The 18196-nt window shown below is 52.3% G+C and overlaps 1 protein-coding gene across 15 annotated transcripts in view; it reads right to left on the reverse strand.

Moving 5' to 3' along the window:
- The window catches only part of HSPG2 (heparan sulfate proteoglycan 2), a 198743-nt gene that overhangs the window by 43210 nt on the left and 137337 nt on the right, over nt 1-18196 (reverse strand). For all 15 annotated transcript variants that reach the window (XM_088671505.1, XM_088671499.1, XM_088671498.1 and 12 more), the window contains 11 exons: nt 17944-18066; nt 17166-17318; nt 16726-16868; nt 14117-14252; nt 13648-13799; nt 6749-6890; nt 5291-5433; nt 4416-4551; nt 3197-3348; nt 1395-1524; nt 1100-1251 (listed from right to left, as the gene is read on the reverse strand). In XM_088671505.1, the coding sequence (XP_088527631.1) occupies nt 1100-1251; nt 1395-1524; nt 3197-3348; nt 4416-4551; nt 5291-5433; nt 6749-6890; nt 13648-13799; nt 14117-14252; nt 16726-16868; nt 17166-17318; nt 17944-18066 (1562 nt within the window). The remainder of the gene's footprint in view (nt 1-1099; nt 1252-1394; nt 1525-3196; nt 3349-4415; nt 4552-5290; nt 5434-6748; nt 6891-13647; nt 13800-14116; nt 14253-16725; nt 16869-17165; nt 17319-17943; nt 18067-18196) is intronic.

Genomic DNA, 18196 nt, shown 5'->3' on the forward strand with positions numbered 1-18196 from the left:
ATTATTATTATGTGTCTGATCTTTGTGGTCTATTTCGTTGTTTCTTCGGCTTGTAAACTGCCTTGTGTATAATAATATAAAAAGGCAGTATACAAGTTATGTGAAATGAAAAGTTCTGCATTAAGTGGGTGGAATATGCCGAAATGGCAAAAATGACCGGAAGAATGAGAAACCAGGGAGACCAAAATTTTAATAAGGAATGGGGGAAATTTATCATTTTTCTTAAAAACCATTGTAAACAGTTAAAATCGTTAGTAGGATTAGAGTGACACGTAGTTTAATGGTGAATTTTGGAGATAATGGAGAGGTAAAAGATTTGGATTATTATAAAAGATACAGGAGGAAATGATTAATAATAGGACCCACAAAGGGGAGGAGGGAAGTCTGGGAGATGCCTTGGAATCAGGTTTTTATTTTGTAGGTTGGATAGGTGATTGTAAAAATTTAATCTGAAAAACCAAATAAATGAATTTTAATAAATAATAAAGTAATAATAATATTCCTTCAGTAGCACCTTAAAGACCAACTAAGTTTTTATTTTGGTATGAGCTTTCGTGTGCATGCACACTTCTTCAGATACACTTGAAACAGAAGAAGTGTGCATGCACACTTCAGTGTATCTGAAGAAATGTGCATGCACACGAAAGCTCATACCAAAATAAAAACTTAGTTGGTCTTTAAGGTGCTACTGAAGGAATTTTTTTATTTTGCTTCGACTCAGACCAACACGGCTACCTACCTGTAATAATAATAATAATAATAATAATAATAATAATAATAATAGTGAAATGAAAAAATGAAGCAAATGAGAATGTTTTTGGCAGGCACCAAAAAGAATGCAGCAGAGGGAACTGCCTGATCTCAATAGGCAGGGAGTTCCAAAGTGTCGTGAAAGTAGGACTGACTTAAATAGCAGAATCAAAAGCTGCCTTGCGCCAAGTCGGGCCCCTTGTTGCACCTAGCTCAGTACTGACTACACTGGGAGGAAGCAACTCTCCAGGGGACATTCCCAGCCCTGCTTGGAGATCTTGAACTGGGAATGCTCAAGGCTTGGCACACGGGGCAAATGCCAGGGGGAAACTGGGCAGGCGCCCCATACCTGGTGGCTGGCCGGGAGGGCTCCTCCACGCCTGTACCACGTGACCGTGGCCTGATCCTGGTGGGCGATGACGCAGTCCAGCTCCAAGGTTTGCCCCTCAGCAACGTGGGGGGACGAGGCCTCGATCCTCATGGAGGGGGTGATGTCTAAAGCTGGCGGAGCCAGGTGGAGAGAGAGAGGGGTGAAGGAAGGGCCAAGCTGGTTGGCTGGCATCTAGCCACGGCAGGTTTGCTCCCATCACCCCAGCCCACCCTGTTTATGTTTCCCCTCTCTTCCTGCAGGGGGCGATGCTTACTGGAGGCAGATCCAGTGCCAGAGACGATGACAGAGGCTTCCCTGACGATGGAATCCAGGCTGACGTGGCAGATGTATTCGCCAGAGTCAGCTGTGGAGGCTTGTGGGATGCGCAGGTGAGAGCCCGAGACCTGGGATGGTGGGAGAAGCAGGCTCATCATCATCATCTCTCTCAATAGCATTTATTTATTCATTTACATGATAATTTAACAACAACAACATATTATTTATACCCCAGCCACTCTGGGCGGCTCCCAGCAGAATATTAAAACCCGATAAAACATCAAACATTAAAAACTTCCCTAAACAGGGCCACCTTCAGATGTCTTCTAAAAGTCACGTAGCAGTTTATTTCCTTGACACCTGACAGGAGAGCGTTCCACAGGGCGGGTGCCACCTCCCAGAAGGCACTCTACCTAGTTCCCTTTAACCAAACTTCTCGCAGGGAGGGAACTGCCAGAAGGCCCTCTGCGCGGGACCTCAGTGTCCAGGCTGAACGATGGGGGTGGAGACACTCCTTCAGGTATACTGGGCCGAGGCAGTTTAGGGCTTTAAAAGTCACCACTAACACTTTGAATTGTGCTCGGAAACGTACTGGGAGCCAATGTAGGTCTTTCAGGACCGGTGTTATATGGTCTCGGTAGCCACTCCCAGTCACCAGTCTGGCTGCCGCATTCTGGATTAGTTGTAGTTTCCAGGACACCTTCAAAGGTAGCCCCAGGTAGAGCGCATTGCAGTTGTCCAAGCGGGAGATAACCAGAGCATTCATCACTCTGGCTAGACAGTCTGTGGGCAGGTAGGGTCTCAGCCTGACTCTTGCACCCTCTTCATTTCTGCAGTCATTTCCCCGGCTTCTTCCTAAACTGTGTTCAGATTTAGGCCCTGGGCTTGAGGCTCCACCCACACCTGCACTCTAACCACTGCACCACACTGCCTTCAGCGAAGGCTCGAGAAATGAGCAGGCCACAAGCTCTACTAGAATAAAGTGGCCAGGAGTCTAAATGCTCTCTGGGAAGTGGCCACCTGAGTCTGCTGGGGCAAGGGGTTTCTGGGCTTACGTGCCCAGGGGCAAAGGCCCTCCCTGGATTCTCCAAACACAAGTTCATTTGCTGGTTGCATGTGCAGAATTTATATATCACCTTTTTCTCCAAGGAGCTCAAGGTGGTGCACATGGATCTCCCCTTTCTCATTTAATCGCCACAACAACCCTGTGAGGTGGGCTGGGCTCAGAGTGAGCGACTGTGGCCCAAGGTCACACCCAGGGAGCTTCATGGCTGAGTGGGGATTCGAACCCTGGTCTCTCCCAGGTCCTAGTCTAACACTCTAAACACTATGCAACACTGGCTCAAGACTGCATAATGCTCGGGTGGCTTCTAAGTGGTTTGCAGAACATAAAAACCAATCGTGCAACATTGTTAAAATGCTAAACCATCTTTTAAAAATACACCGCAGTTAAAATGCGCAATCAGTTGCGTTAACCATTGAACAATTAACAGCCGTGGTTACAATGTGCAATAAAGCAATCCCATTAAAATGGCAGGCTTGGGTCAATACGGATGGCTGTCTAAACAGATGTGCCTTCAAAACCGGCAGAATGCCAATAGAGATGGAGGTCTTTCCTATATCAGCTGAAAGTGCCTGTCCAAGGAGCATCGGAATTTGCTTCCTACCATCCTTACCTGGGGATTCAACCTGGGGCCTTCTGAGTGCCAAATTTTACTGCTGGGCAGCCACCAAGGCCAGGAAAGAGAGGGGCAAGGAAGAATCGCCAACTCGAGCCCCCAGGCCACTCTGCCTACGTACCTGGTGATTAGCTGGCAGGGTCCCGCCACGCTTGTACCATGTGATTGTGCCACCTGCCTGGCCTGCCACGACACAGTTCAAGTCCAAGGTTTGTCCTTCGACAATGGAGGGCGATGGAGACTCGATCCTCAGCGGAGGGGTGATTCCTGAGGCTGGGAGTTTAGTGGGAGGAAGAGAGGAAGCTGCCTTATACAGAGTCGGCTCAATGGCCCACCTGGCCGGGGATTGTCTGCATTGACCGGTGGAGCCTTTCCACAGTCTCAGGGAGTTTTCTCAAACCCTACCTGGAGATGCTGCCAGCGACCGGACTTGGGGCCTTCTCCATGCAAAGCTCCATGGAACAAAGGCCCTTCCCAGCAAGATTCTAGTCCTCAGGATTGTGAATGAAAGCTTGCTTTTAAAAGGATCACCCTTGTTCCCTTTACCTCAGTGCTGCATGCACTGGCTGGCAGCAATGCTCCTCCGGGGATTCAGGCAGGGAGTCTCTTCCCAGCCCCACCTGCCAGAGAACTGAATCTGGAGCCTTCTGCATGCCAAGCAGTTGCTCTGCCATGGAGATGCAGTCTTCTCTGATAAGCTAAAGACCAGGACCGGCATCAATGGATGGCATGGTCTGGTACATGGACCCCCACACTGGCAGGTGGCCCATTGCCCCCAACCTCCCTGGACCTGGTGCAGCAAGGGGGCACCTTCCGTTGAAGGGTACCTTTCCCAAGGGTGCTTCAGAGACGGGAGCCGAGGCTGATAACCACAACAGGAGAAATGAAATGCTTAGCCTACAAACCTAAGAAGTGTCTGGCTGCTGGGTCAGGCTGAGGGCATACAGAAAATCTCCCAATGTTCGCATGGGCAGAATGAAGAACAAATTTGGGTGACGGACACTTGCTAGGGCTACTTCTGCGTGGACTCCCAACCAATCCCCTGCCCCACTCTCCGCCATGCTCGACGCTCATGGGGTGCCACGGCTGCCACTCAGGTAGGTCACCCAGCTATTGCCCCTTTGTTCCAGCCAATCAGTGGGCAGTTCTGAGGATACTTGCCTTGCCCTGGGAGCTGGCAACCCCTGCTACACCACTGCCCAGCACATGCTCCAAGGGGAGCCCACAAACATGACCCGAGCGAAAGAGCAACTCCCTCCCCCCGTTGTGGTTTCCAGCAGCTGGTAGTTACTGCCTCCGACTGGCGAGGCGGCGCATGGCCTGAGCATTGTTTGACTCACTCTGGGAGGTGCCATAGACAGTCACCACAATGGAGGCTTCTTGCACCGCTCCACTGCTTCCGTCGCTCACCCGGCACACGTATTCTCCAGAGTCTGCTGCCGTAGCTGCCAGGATCCTCAAATGGTAGCCAGATATCTGCAGTGTGGAGGGGGGGCGAAGGGACAGTCTGAGTCCCCCTGGAGCCTGGTTTGTGGGCATCGTTGGCAGTACTGGATTTACATATACGCTAAACAAGCTATAGCTTAGGGCCCCCCCCTCTTGGGGGGCCCCAAAAAAATGAAAGGGAAAAAAACTGGATGTACATTTCCAAAATGTAAGATAAAAAACAAAATAAAACCTACATACAGCAACAGTGTTTTGTGTTGTGTAGGCTCCTATGATGTAAGTCATGGGTAGGCAAACTAAGGCGTGGGGGCCAGATCCGGCCCAATTGCCTTCTAAATCCAGCCCGGGAATCAGTGTGTTTTTACATGAGTAGAATGTGTCCTTTTATTTAAAATGCCTCTCTGGGTTATTTGTGGGGCACAGGAATTCATTCATTCCCCCCCCAAAAAAATATATAGTCCGGCCCCCACAAGGTCTGAGGGACAGTGGACCGGCCCCCTGCTGAAAAAGTTTGCTGACACCTGATGCTAGCCTGCTCCCTAAAATATCACTGGTTTGCTCATTTCTATATATAGGGTGCCTTCGTTCTGCATGGACTGGTTGCAAATTGCCATATAGCGTATATTCAACACAAAAAAATGGCAACAATTTGTTGCTGACAAAGGACAGCTGGACATATAAAGGGCCCCATTACCTTCAGTAGCTTAGGGCCTCATCAAACCTAAATCTGGCCCTGATCGTTGGCCAGGCACACACACCAACTCCGTACCTTGTGATTAGCCGGGAGTGACCCTCCTCGCTTGTACCACGTGACTCTGGCCCGCGACTGGCCCGTGACGAGGCAGCTCAGCTCCAAGTCTTGTCCCTCGGTGATGGACGGCGATGAAGGTTCGATCCTGACTGGTGGGGTGTCTACAGAGACAAGAAGAGCCCAGATCAGACTCGAGAGGCCCAGCATCCTGCTCCCAACCAGGGACAGCCAGGAGCTTTTGTGAAACCCCGTCCTCTTGCAGGGGGGAGCATTGGGGCCTCCCTTCCTTGCACTCCCTCCGGAGAGGCAGGAAAAATGGGACAAGAGTCCCTCGAGAGACCCATAGCGTGGGCGGGGAGAGGCAGGGCCCCCACCCCACTGCATTAATTTTTTTCTTGCCCGCTCTTCACCCTAAGATAAAGGGTGAGATACAACGCTAAAACAACATCAAGCTGAGACGCAATGGGGTAAAGCGGACTGCTATGGGGCAGCTTCCACACACCCCAAAAAAACTACACTCCTCTACAGTCATCAAATACTCTGAGTCAAAGGTGGGAAATATTTTTGGCTCTGGGGGGCAGGTCATAGAATCACAGAATTGTAGAGTTGGACGAGACCCAAAGAGTCCTATAGTCCAAGCATTAAGTCTTCCCTGCCACCTCTCTATCGTTAGATGCCTATAATCAACGATGTATGTATATTTTTTGGGGTGTGTGTGTGTACACACACACACACACACACACATATACAGTGGATTTTCTTCTGGGGGTACGCATATCCATAAACATTTTGTGAATCTTTGTACTTTTGTCCATTTATTGTATTTTTCCTGATTTGAACTATAAAATGGTGATTTACATTTTTTAAAGGGGGAGAAGCACTCTCTCTCTCTCTCTCTCTCTCTCTCTCTCTCTCTCTGTGTGTGTGTGTGTGTGTGTGTGTGTAGTTGGAGGTGGGTGGAGAGGCAGGCACTTGACACCTGGAATTCATGCCCACTGGCTCGACACCTAGTGATGCTTCTACCAACCTGTCCTCCCTGTGCCAAGAAACACGGCCTAAGAACAAAAGCAGAGCCTTCTGGATCAGCTCCTCTACTCCAGCATCCTGTTCTCACAGTGGCCCCAGACGACCATTATGGGAAACCTGAGCACAAGAGCCCTCTCTCCTCCTGTGGACTCTAGCAACTGGGATTCAGAAGCATTGCTGCCTCCGATTGTGGAGGCAGAGCATGACCACCATGGCTCAGACCCATTGGCAGTAGCCCTCTCCTCCATAATTTTGCCTAATCCTCTTTTAGAGCCATTTAGGCTGGCAGCCATCACTGCCTATTGTGGTGAGGAGTTCCACAGGCCGACTATGCGCTGCGTGAAGCAGTGCTCTCTTTTATCTGTCCCAACATTCAGCTTCACTGGATTCCCACAAGACGCCACCTCAGCATCTTCAAAGATCACGCCTGAAAGGTCCCGGAAACGTTACCATGTGCGGAACCGTGTCCTTGCTGTTGTACGGTCACCATGATGGAGGCTTCCTTGGGGCCTGCCCCGTTGCTGACGCGGCAGACGTACTCGCCTGAGTCCGCCGCAGAAACTTGCAGGATGCGCAGGACGGACCCATAGACCTGAGGATACAGGAAGCCATTCATATTATTTTTCTGTATATAATTTCAATTAAATTTTCTGTTTTACAATTTAAAACACTCATTTTTACACCCTTAAAATATCAATGATTTCCCTTCTTCTCCTTCCATGGTTCATTTTACATATCACAGTGGCCGGAGCGGGCTACTTCAGAGTAACGACTCTACACAGCTCTGCATTTTATTCTTTTATTGGTGCTGCGTATTTACAGTGCTGAAGTCATTGCTATATACACGGAGCTAGGTGTTCAGTCGGGTTCAGAACCTCCGAATGGCTTTTGGCGCGTCTTTCTCCAACACAAAAGCTTTGGCAGACCCATCCTCTTTCCCCTCCTCTTTCTGCGTAATTCCGGAGTTGGGGGGATGGGTCTCCCCCCCTTATTTGCCCCTTCCTGTCCCACCTGGGACCCTGGCTCCTCTACCTTGCCTGAGCCTCGGACACGACTTCCTGCTTCCCCACTGGAATCGGAACTCTCTCTGCTTTCCCCTGTGCTCGGGGATGGGCTTGAACTCAGGAGGGGAGGGACTTCGCGATATCCCCTGTCCCTCACATCCACCCCCCTCCCAAGCTCTCCTTCTCCCCTCCCCAGGTCCCCCCCAGGTGTCGGTGACGACTGGAAGCCTAAGAACTCAGTACTTTCCGAGCCCGTTGAACACCTCCCCCCAGTCCTGCGAGCCCCCCCCTTCCGCCTGGGAGGACGGGAATCCTAAAAAGTCTGTGGCGTCAGAGCTGGTGGGGGTAAAAATGTTCTGCCAATCTGCTTCTTCCTCTGACTGGGTGGATCTCGGTGACGCCCATACCTCGTCCTCTGGTTCCTCAAACTCCGCTTCCCAGCGCCATGGTGAACTGCTCTCCCGTGCTTCCTCCCCCTCCCCCTCCCTTTCCATGTGCCAGGGCTTGGGTCTGTGGGGAAAGAGGGCGTGAAATTCTTCTACCAGGAATTCCTCCTGTATCTGAGTGGCTGGGACCCATTCATTCTGTGACGGTGGAGCATCCTCCCATGCCATGAGGTACTCCAGGCCCCCCACCCCTCTCCGTGAATCAAGGATGGCCGTGGCCTCATTGAGTTGCTCCCTGCCTTCCCTCTGCCCCCCTCCCTCGGGGGTTTGTTCGCTGTCTTGGAGCCTGCTGCTTTCCCTGTACGGCGACAGCAGCGATCTATGAAACACTGGATGCACCCTCATGTCCTCTGGCAGTGCCAGCCTGTATGCCACCGGGTTTACCTGCTGCGTGACCGTGAAAGGGCCCAACCTTCTGGGTGCCAGCTTCTTGCACCTCCCTCTGGTGGGAAGGCCCTCCGAGGACAACCAAACCTTGTCCCCCACCCTGATGACCTCCCCCGGTCGCCTGTGGCGATCTGCCCCCTTTTTGTACGCTTCCTTGGCCCTCTCCAAGTGTTCTCTGAGCTGCTGGTGCACCGTCTCCAGCTCCTCTGCCCAATCCTCTGCCTGCGGGCCCTCCTCCTCCTCCTCCCCCTCCCTCTCCGGGAAAGATCTGAGGTCGCGCCCGTAGTTGGCCTTAAAGGGCGACACCCCTGTGGAGACGTGCACCGCATTGTTGTAGGCAAATTCTGCCAGTGGCAGGCGATCCACCCAGTCCGTTTGCCTCTGGCTGACGTAGCATCTCAGGTACTGCTGCAGAATGGCGTTGACCCTCTCTGCCTGTCCATTGGTCTGCGGGTGCCGAGCCGTCGACAAGCTAACCTCCACCTGCAGGAGGTTCATGAGCCGCCTCCAGAACCTGGAAACAAATTGGCGGCCTCTATCCGAAATAACCCTTAAAGGTAATCCATGCAGTCTGAATACGTGGTCAACAAACAGTTTGGCTGTCTCTTCTGCAGAGACCGCCCTGGCACACGGTATAAAATGGCACATTTTGGACATAAGGTCCACCACCACCAACACTGCGGTCTTGCCCCTGGACGACGGCAGGTCTGTGATGAAGTCCATTGACACTACTTCCCACGGCCTGTGCGGGGTGGCTAATGGCTCCAGCAACCCTGCTGGTGCTGCTCTGACCACCTTTGCTCGTTGGCAGGTGTCACAGCCCCGTACATAGTCTCTAACATCTTCCCGCACCCCTGGCCACCAGAAGTGTCTTATGACTAGGTGAGCGGTTTTGTCCCTTCCAAAATGACCCGCCGTTGGGTTGTCGTGCATCTGCTTGAGGACCTTACGTCTAAGCTGGGTGGTGGGCAGGTACAGTGCACCCTTGTAGAAAAGCAGCCCCCTGCGGTCTGTGAAGTCTTTTGCCTGCTCCCTCCCCCCTCTCAGTTCTCTGAAGATGCGGGTGGCAAATTCATCAGCTGCTGTCAGTGCTGTGAGTTCTGCCTCGCTCACCACTGCTGCTCCGCAGGACCATGCTGATGGGGGGAAAATGTGCCTGGGTGCTGGTGGCAACTCCTCCTCCATGTACTCTGGCTTGCGGGATAGGGCATCCGCCCTGACATTCTGCTCCCCCGGGATGTAGTGGATGGAGAAGTTGAAGTTCGAGAAGAACTCTGCCCACCGTATCTGCCGCTGGTTGAGCACCCTGGCAGTTCTCCAGAACTCCAGGTTCTTGTGGTCTGTGCACACCTGGATGGGGTGCTTGGCGCCCACCAGGAAGTGTCGCCAGTGCTGGAACGCAGCGTGGATCGCGAGAAGTTCCCTATCAAACACTGTGTAGTTGCGTTCTGGCTGGGTCAGCTTCCTGGAGAAGAAGGCACAGGGTCTCCACTCTCTGTTGGCGTCCAGTTGCAACAGAATCGCTCCCAAAGCCTTGTCTGAAGCATCTGTCTCCAGGCGTAGGGGCGCATCCTGCACCACGTGGAACAGGTGCTGGTCTGAAGCGAACACCCTCTTGAGGCTTTCGAACGCTGCTTGCGCCTCCGGTGTCCACCGGAACTTCTGCTTGCCTCTCAGGCAGTCGGTGATGGGAGCCGTGACACGAGAGAAGTTCTTGATGAACTTCCTGTAGAAGTTAGCGAAGCCTAGTAGGCGTTGGGCATCTTTGCGCGTCCTGGGGCTGTGCCAGTCCAGGATGGCCTGCACCTTGTCCTTGTCCATCGCCAGCCCCTTGTCTGACAGCTTGTAGCCTAGGAAGTCCACCTCTTTGGTGTGAAACTTGCACTTCTCCAGCTTCACATACAGGTGGTTCTCCTTCAGGCGCTGCAACACCTCCCTGACATCCTTCACATGCTGCACTGGGTCATTGGAATAGATAAGGATGTCATCTAGGAAGACCAAGCAGTTCTTGAAGAGGAGGGACCCCAGGACGTGGTGCATGAAGGCCTGGAAGCATGCTGAGCCCCCTTGCAACCCGAAGGGCATCACCAGATATTCAAAAGAGCCCAGAGGCGTGAACATCGTGGTTTTCCACTCATCGCCTTCCCTGATCCTGATCAAGTTGTACGCCCCCCTCAGGTCTAGCTTGGTGAAAATCTTGCCCCTGCGTGCCGCTGTCAGGAGATCGTCCACTCTGGGCATGGGGAAAGCCACTGGCTCTGTCACTGAATTGAGCCGTCTAAAATCCACCACAATACGGCGCTGTTGCGTGTCTTTCTTGTCCACCCAGAAGACCGGGCTGCCCCCTGCTGCCTTGCTTTCTCTGATGAACCCCCGTTTGAGGTTCTTGTCTATAAACGCACGCAGATCCTCCAGCTCCTGATCTGACATGGCGTACAGCTTGGCTGGGGGTATCGTTGCCCCTGGCACCAGGTTGATCTGGCAGTCAAAAGACCTGTGTGGGGGTAGGTGGTCGGACTCCGCTTCGCTGAAGACCTCCTGCAGGTCCCAGTATGGTTTGGGTATCGCCTCACCCCCCTTGACGTGCATGGTGGCCACCGTGGCTATTGGAGGCCCCTCCCCTGGTTGGTGCTGCATGCAATGTTCCAGACAATAGTCTGAGCCAAACGTGATGCATCTCTGGTGCCAACTGATGGAGGGGTCGTGGCGCGCCAGCCAGCTCATGCCCAAGACGATGGGGGGGTCTGAGATGGTGGTGACGTTGAATGCCAGTGTCTCAGAGTGCCTTCCCACCGTCATTCTCATGGGGGGGGTTGATGAGTGATGGCCCCTCCCAGCAGCTCCCTGCCGTCAATGGTGGCTACGTGCAAGGGAAAGTCCAGCTGCAGAAGCTGTATTTGGTGCTCTTCTGCAAAGTTTCTCGAGAAGAAGTTGGCAGATGCACCACTGTCAATTAAGGCGAGGACTGTCAGGGGATAGCCATTTGGGAGCGTTAGCATCACTTCTAGAACCACTCCTGCTCTGGGAGGGGTGGGCTGGCTCTGCTCCTCGCTGTGCGGGTGGGCGGGCTGGGGCTGTTGTCTGCTGACTGCGCCTGGCTGCTGCCCCTTGTCTCCTGCAACCAGGCTTTCCCGTTTCCCTGCTGTGGTGCTGCGTCAGTGGGGGAGGGCACAACCGTTCCCGCCTTTCCTTGCCACTCTCTGCGATGTGGGCAGTCTCTGACGAGATGCTGGGGGGAGTTGCAGAGAAAGCAATTCCCGCCCCTTCCCTCCTTGCGTCTTGTCGCCGCTGGGGTTTGAAAAGCCCGCGCTCGCGCGCTATCAATTTGCATGGGTTCCTGGTCCTGGCTGGTCCCAGGCGTGGCTTGGAAGGGTTGTTGGGGGAGTGGCTTCTCCTGCGACCGTGGGAACCAAGCCCGCTTTGCGCGCGTTGCTTGCTTGTCGTTCCACCGGGATTCCTGTCTCACCCCCACCGCCAGAGCCGCTTTGCTCAGCTGATCCATATTACTGGGCTTTGGACCTCTCGAGAGCTCATCTTTCACATCCTCATTCAACCCCAGGTAGAACGCCGCTTCCATCGGAGGCGAGTGCAGTTCCCACCCCAGTCTGTGCACTAGCATGGTGAATCTCGCCCAATATTCGCGAACTGTCATTGTTCTTTGCCTTAAATTATGCAGTTCCTCCTTGGTCTGGTCCATATGACTATCGGACGCATACATAGTTTTTAAAGCCTCTAGAAATAGTTTGACATTCTTCATGCAAGGATTTTTTGTCGCTATTAACGGTCTTAGCCACTCCCTGGCTGCCCCTGTAAGGTGTTCCACAATAAACGCTACCCTGTGCTCATCATCAGGGAACTCATCATGGTGCAGCTCAAGAGCATACACGATCTCAGTCTCAAAGCCATGATATTCCCTCGGGTCTCCATTGAACTTGCTTACTAGGGTCCCCGCTCTCCTTCCTGGCAGCACTTGGAGTTGGGGGGCCCCTCCCGCCTTGTTTTTCTCGGCATCCAGCTTGTTTTGGAGCTCTACCGCCACCGCCCTTAATTGCTGCTCTTTTTCCTGAAGCGCTCTCACCTGTTCCGCAAGTTGTAGCCGGTCCTCCTGGACCTTCTTGGTTTCTTCTTTAGCTGCCTTTAATTCCCCCTGTGCCTGCAGCGCCAGTTGCTGCAGGTCCTGTTGGGCTTTCTCCGCGATCTGCCGCCATTTCTCCGCCTCTGACGCACTCATCCCGGCAACTCCAAAGTAGCCCAAAAAAAGATTCGGAGGTTGCTGTCACAGTGGCCGGAGCGGGCTACTTCAGAGTAACGACTCTACACAGCTCTGCATTTTATTCTTTTATTGGTGCTGCGTATTTACAGTGCTGAAGTCATTGCTATATACACGGAGCTAGGTGTTCAGTCGGGTTCAGAACCTCCGAATGGCTTTTGGCGCGTCTTTCTCCAACACAAAAGCTTTGGCAGACCCATCCTCTTTCCCCTCCTCTTTCTGCGTAATTCCGGAGTTGGGGGGATGGGTCTCCCCCCCTTATTTGCCCCTTCCTGTCCCACCTGGGACCCTGGCTCCTCTACCTTGCCTGAGCCTCGGACACGACTTCCTGCTTCCCCACTGGAATCGGAACTCTCTCTGCTTTCCCCTGTGCTCGGGGATGGGCTTGAACTCAGGAGGGGAGGGACTTCGCGATATCCCCTGTCCCTCACAAATATCATAAATCCCTGCATATTTTACAAAAACTATACCATTCAGTATCCCATTATTGCACCCATCAAAGCTTAATTACACTGTTGAATTTCTCTTAATGCTGCCAGCGTTTTCAGCTGTGCACAATTATTTCCCATATATTCAATAAAAGTTTTCCAATCTTCTCTAAACGTGTGTTCTTGTTCTTATTCGATATGTTAAGCCTGCAAGCTGCGCATAGTCTGTCAACTTAAGTTGCCATTCTTCTTTGGTTGGGACCTCGCTTGTTTTCCATTTTGGGGCTAACGAAACACGGGCCACAGAAGTGGCATACATAAATAACCTTTTTTGAGACCTGGGAATTTCAGTCTGAATTACCCCAAACAAAAAGGATTCTGTTGTTGTTTTTTAAAGTACTTTTAAACATTGTTTATTAATTCATTAATCAAAAGAGAACCACACAGGTTCTGCACATGCCTGAACTAGACCATCACTGGCCTTGATTTTCCCTAACCACCACCTCCTTTTAATGCAGGTCCAAGGAAGTTGTGGCCCTCCAGATGTTATTAGGCTACAACTCCCATCACCACCCATGACCTCTAGCCATGCTGGCCAGGAATGATGAAATTTCAGCGTCCATCAACATCTAGAGAGACAGGTTCCTTATCCCTAAACTAGACAGTCACTTGCTTTCACTGCTCCTGGCTACCTCCATCACTTGCCTTCACTGCCCCTGGTTATCTTGTTCAGAACTCTGCCTTGGGGATGGAAAACCTGCAGGCCTCCAAAAATTGATGGAATTCACCTCCTGTCAGCCCAACCTGTACCTACCTGGTGGTTGGAAGGCAGGGCGCCTCCTCGCCGGTACCATGTGACGGATGCAGCTGGCTGGCCGGCCACGATGCAGTTCAGATCCAAGGTCTGACCTTCTATGACCGACGAGGACGACGATTCAATCTTCACCATCGGGGAAAGGCCTGCAGCTACAAGGACAAGCAAGCTGCGTCAGGCCCAGGCGAGCCCATGCAGCCTGGCATCCTGATTTACAACCGGATGGGAAGACCACAAGCAGTGCCGGAGTACAAAACAGCACTCTCCCCACAACAAGCCCCCCTTGTCACCATGTCTCCCTGCCACAACTGACTGCCTCTGGATGTGGAGCTTCCACCAACCATATTGGCCAAGAACTGGTGGCTGAGTGATTGTCCTTTCAAAAAACCCTGCCAGGACCCCGATGGTGGAGTCTCTGCCTGGGGCTGATGGCCACCAAGGCCCGGTCTGAAGAAAACCCTCTACTTACCTCGGATGACCATCACCTCGATTCTTGCCCGGCCGACTCCCGCTGTGCTGCTCCCCACACAGTGGTACACCCCGCCGTCAGCCACCGTGATAGAGGGGATGACCAAGGTAGCAATGTCTGTCCTCTCTGCACGGGACTGTGGGCAAGGAGGAAGAGGAGAGTCACTGGAGCTGCGGCTGAGCTCCAATGCCCCACAGGCCAGGCTGGGTGCTTGGCAGGCCTCTGGTGTGCAAAAAAGCGCCCCTGCCAGATTGTCTAAAATGAAGCCACGTAAACCACAGCAAGCATTTGATGAGCAAAGGGCCATCTCCACAAATGCATTTGAAGGATTCAGTTTGCTTTTTCCTGAAGTGGCGCTATGGGCCAATTGTGGTGTTTCCTCATTCGGCCCCAGCATGCTGCCCTCCGGACACTTTACACTCCTACAACACCCAGCCGGCCCCATCCAGCTCAGCGGTATGGCACTGGGGCCGATGGGAGCATGGGGCTGAGTTGGAGTCCAAAGCTTAGCAAACATCTTAGCTGCTTCGGACAGCTCCGTTTTGGAGAGAGAAAGCAGGCTGATACAAACCTCTCTATCCAAATAAGCAAGCAAACAAACAAATGGATTAATGTTAGATGCATCCAGGGGAAGGGAAACATCCACTTTGGAGTCGTAATTGACTGTGATGAGGGCAGAGTTGGGGACAGAGGGTCTGTGGAGAAGGCCAGGTTACCTACCCCCCAGGTCATGGTGGAGGGGGAGGGACGTTGAGCCCCGTTTCCCTCTTGAAGCTGCAACTGGTGGAGAATGTGGGCATTTCACATAAGCCCCGTGGTTTGTGGTTTCTGAGGCACATTCAGGAGGGGCAGATGGGTGAGGGAGGCCTGGGGCAGATGGCAGGATGAGAATGGACCTCTTTCCTCCCCACCGGAGAATAAATGTGGGGCAGAATTCAATCCCGTTCACATTTAAAAGGTGAACTTAATTGGCACGTTCCTAAACATAGGGTTGTACCCAGTGCTGGTGCCACTCTGAGCAGACACAGTGGAGTCAGGTTCGTCAATTTCAAAGGGAGAACTTAAGAGAACTCAGAGAACTCTCTGAGGAGAACTTAAGTTGGACACAGCCCAACATGCAACCACCCATCAACTTTCGCACACCTCCAAATTTTGCAGTGCAGCTGTCCAGCTAAGCAGTAGGTATAAAAACACGCATACTAGCCTAAAATGGGCTATGACTGCATGTGTGATTGAAAGCAATGTACAAAAATGTACTGTATTAGGGAAATTATTTTTTGCAAAAATGTGCAATTTAGACCAAATTGCTTTTTTTTTAAAAAAAAGTGTGTATTGGGAGAAATCTGCACCAAAATACTGATGAATTTAAAAACAAAAACAAACTGATGTAGAGAACTGAACTGAAAAACTGAAAAAAAATGACAAACTGAAACTGACAAATCTGCCCATCCTTGCCGGAGAACCAGAAGGACAGGAAGTGTAAAATGGAAAGACGGGGATTGTGCCCAGTGCTAGCCCTACTCAGAATAGACCCACTGAAGTTAAAGGACATAAGCAACTTAGGTCTACTGGTTCTACTGAGGTCTACTGAGTATGTTTAGTTGGAAGCAACAAGGAGACAGACACCAGCTAGGAAATGGAGGGGAAAGCGAAAGAGGCCATGGAGAGGCTTGTGCAGAGGGTAGGGGGGTGGGCTACCTGTTGGAGCTCCTGGATCCGCCGCTGGAGAACCTCCAGGCTGTCACCTTGGAAGTGGAAGAAGCCAAAGACGGAGAGAGCCTATCCGGGGGATGGGGAAGAAAGAAAGAAAGAGAGGAAGGGAGCGGGAGGGGGCAGCCCGGAAGTGACAGAAGGAAGAGGAAGAGAGTGAAGGGAGGGAGGGAGGATCTCGTGGCCCTGGCCTGGGTCCCTGCCAGGAACAAGCCCCCACAAATTCCAGGAGGCAAAAGTCGAACAGTTACAAAGTCAATGTAGGATGGGATGCTGAGCAGGCTGTGCAGCTCAAGTATTTGTGAGCAGTGTTATAAGAATTCTAAGGTCTCAAGTATAAATGGAGTGTTCATAAATGTACAAATGTACAATGTACAATGGGCTCTGTTATTTTCTCCTACCGATAGAGAACCCACTTAAGGACTCTATACGGGCTTTTGCATGCCCCATAAGGCAAAAGGAGAAGTTTTTTCTTTTAACAACAGGTACTCAGATGGTACACTTGTTCAATTTAACATGTGAACGCCCCTACTCTAACGTCTCAAAAGTGTGCCCCTCCTAGGGTCCTGCTCACCGAAACATGCAACTAGGCAAGCACAATCACTTGCAAAAGTGTAGAGCTGGCTTATATGCAAAGGAGTAGCAAGGAACAAGAGTAGCCTTAGGCACGTGCAGAGTGCCTTTGCTTCATGGCTGAGTAAGGGCAGACAACCCTAAGATCGTTGGGGCTTTTTCTTTGGAGCAGAGGGGGAGGCTTCCACCTAACATCATCCGCCTCTCCCATCCTGGGCCCCTTTTTACTCTCTTCCTTGAATCCTCTTCAACACTGACATTTTCAGTGGTGGGGAGGCCTCTCTGAAGCAGAGAAGTCCATCGCCCCCTATTCTTCTGAGACTCACCTGTGGGGGCAAGTGGCCTCCTTCTTTTTCCCAGGTGATGGTGGCAGCAGGGGAGCCTCCTGCCCGGCAGTAGAGCCTCACGGTGCTCCCTTCATGGACCTCTGTCCGTTCCGGGCTCACCTGCACTTGTGGGATGCTGGCACCTGAGGAAGAGCAGAGCGGCAGGTGAGCCCACCTCTTCCCCTCCAATTGCCCCCAGCCCCTCTTGACCTGGCCCACGGAAAGGAGCGGCCACCCAAGATACTCGACAGAGATGGCTGCCAGGGTGGATATTATGATGATGATGATGATGATGGTGATGTCAGGGGCTGATCCGGGTAGGCTCCTTTTGGCCTAAGCAGGCGGGCTCTCTCCTCCTGCAGGGTCATATTCGGCACCCCCAGAGACAAGTCAAATAAATGGATGGCGTGCCACCCACTTCTCGCCTGGGCACAACGTACTGTGTACTTGTAAGAAGGCACGGGCCATATGTTGCCCAGCACTATTCCGCACACGGCACAAATACTGGGCTTCGTCGGAAGGCTCCGCTGCCGGGAAGCGCAGGATCCCACCCTGGATGACGGCTTTGGAGGAGATGATGCCCCCTTGTCCACCTGATAGAGAGAAGAAGAAGAAGAAGAAGAAGAAGAAGAAGAAGAAGAAGAAGAAGAAGAAGAAGAAGAAGAAGAAGAGGAGTTGTTGTTGTTGTTCTTGTTGTTTGGACTTGATATCCCGCCTTAAGGCAGGCATGGCCAAACTTTGCCCTCCAGATGTTTTGGGACTAAAACTCCCATCATCCCTAGCTAACAGGACCAGTGGTCAGGGATGATGGGAATTGTAGTCCCAAAACAGCTGGAGGGCCAAGTTTGGCCATGCCTGCAAGCGGCTAACCATCTCCTTTTCCCTTCTTCCCCCACAACAAACACTCTGCAAGGTGAGTGAGGCTGAGAGACTTCAGAGAAGTGTGACTAGCCCAAGGTCACCCAGCAGCTGCATGTGGAGGAGAGGGGAAGCGAACCCGGTTCACCAGATTACTAGTCCACCGTTCTTAACCACTATACCATGCTGGCTCTCAGAGGAGAGAGAGGAGTCCCCCCCCCCCCAATTTCTTATGGATCACTTCCCAATACTCTTTTACCCTTTTACAAGTCCAAGTCCCCTGAAAAATTCCTGGGGATGCCCGGCAGAAGGTGATCTTTCGGAGATGGGGGCCACAGTGTCACCTAGCAGTAAGCTTACCAATCCACTCCACCGTGGGCTCTGGGCTCCCTGTAGCGATGCAGCGGAACTCGGCCGCTTGTCCTGGCTGGACGCTCAGCTGTGAGGGCTCAATGGTGGCCATGGGGTGGACCGCGGGTCCAGCTGCATCGGGGAGAGGAAAGTTTAAGGGAGCTCTGGGAAGCCGGGGTAGGGGGTCCATGCTGGTAGCAATTTCGGAGCAGGGATGGAGAAAGGCTCATGTGCTGTGCCCTCAAGACCCCGCAGAATCAGG

This window comes from Zootoca vivipara, chromosome 6 (assembly GCF_965207765.1).
Source record: "Zootoca vivipara chromosome 6, rZooViv2.hap1.1, whole genome shotgun sequence".
In the NCBI taxonomy this organism is placed as follows: domain Eukaryota; kingdom Metazoa; phylum Chordata; class Lepidosauria; order Squamata; family Lacertidae; genus Zootoca; species Zootoca vivipara.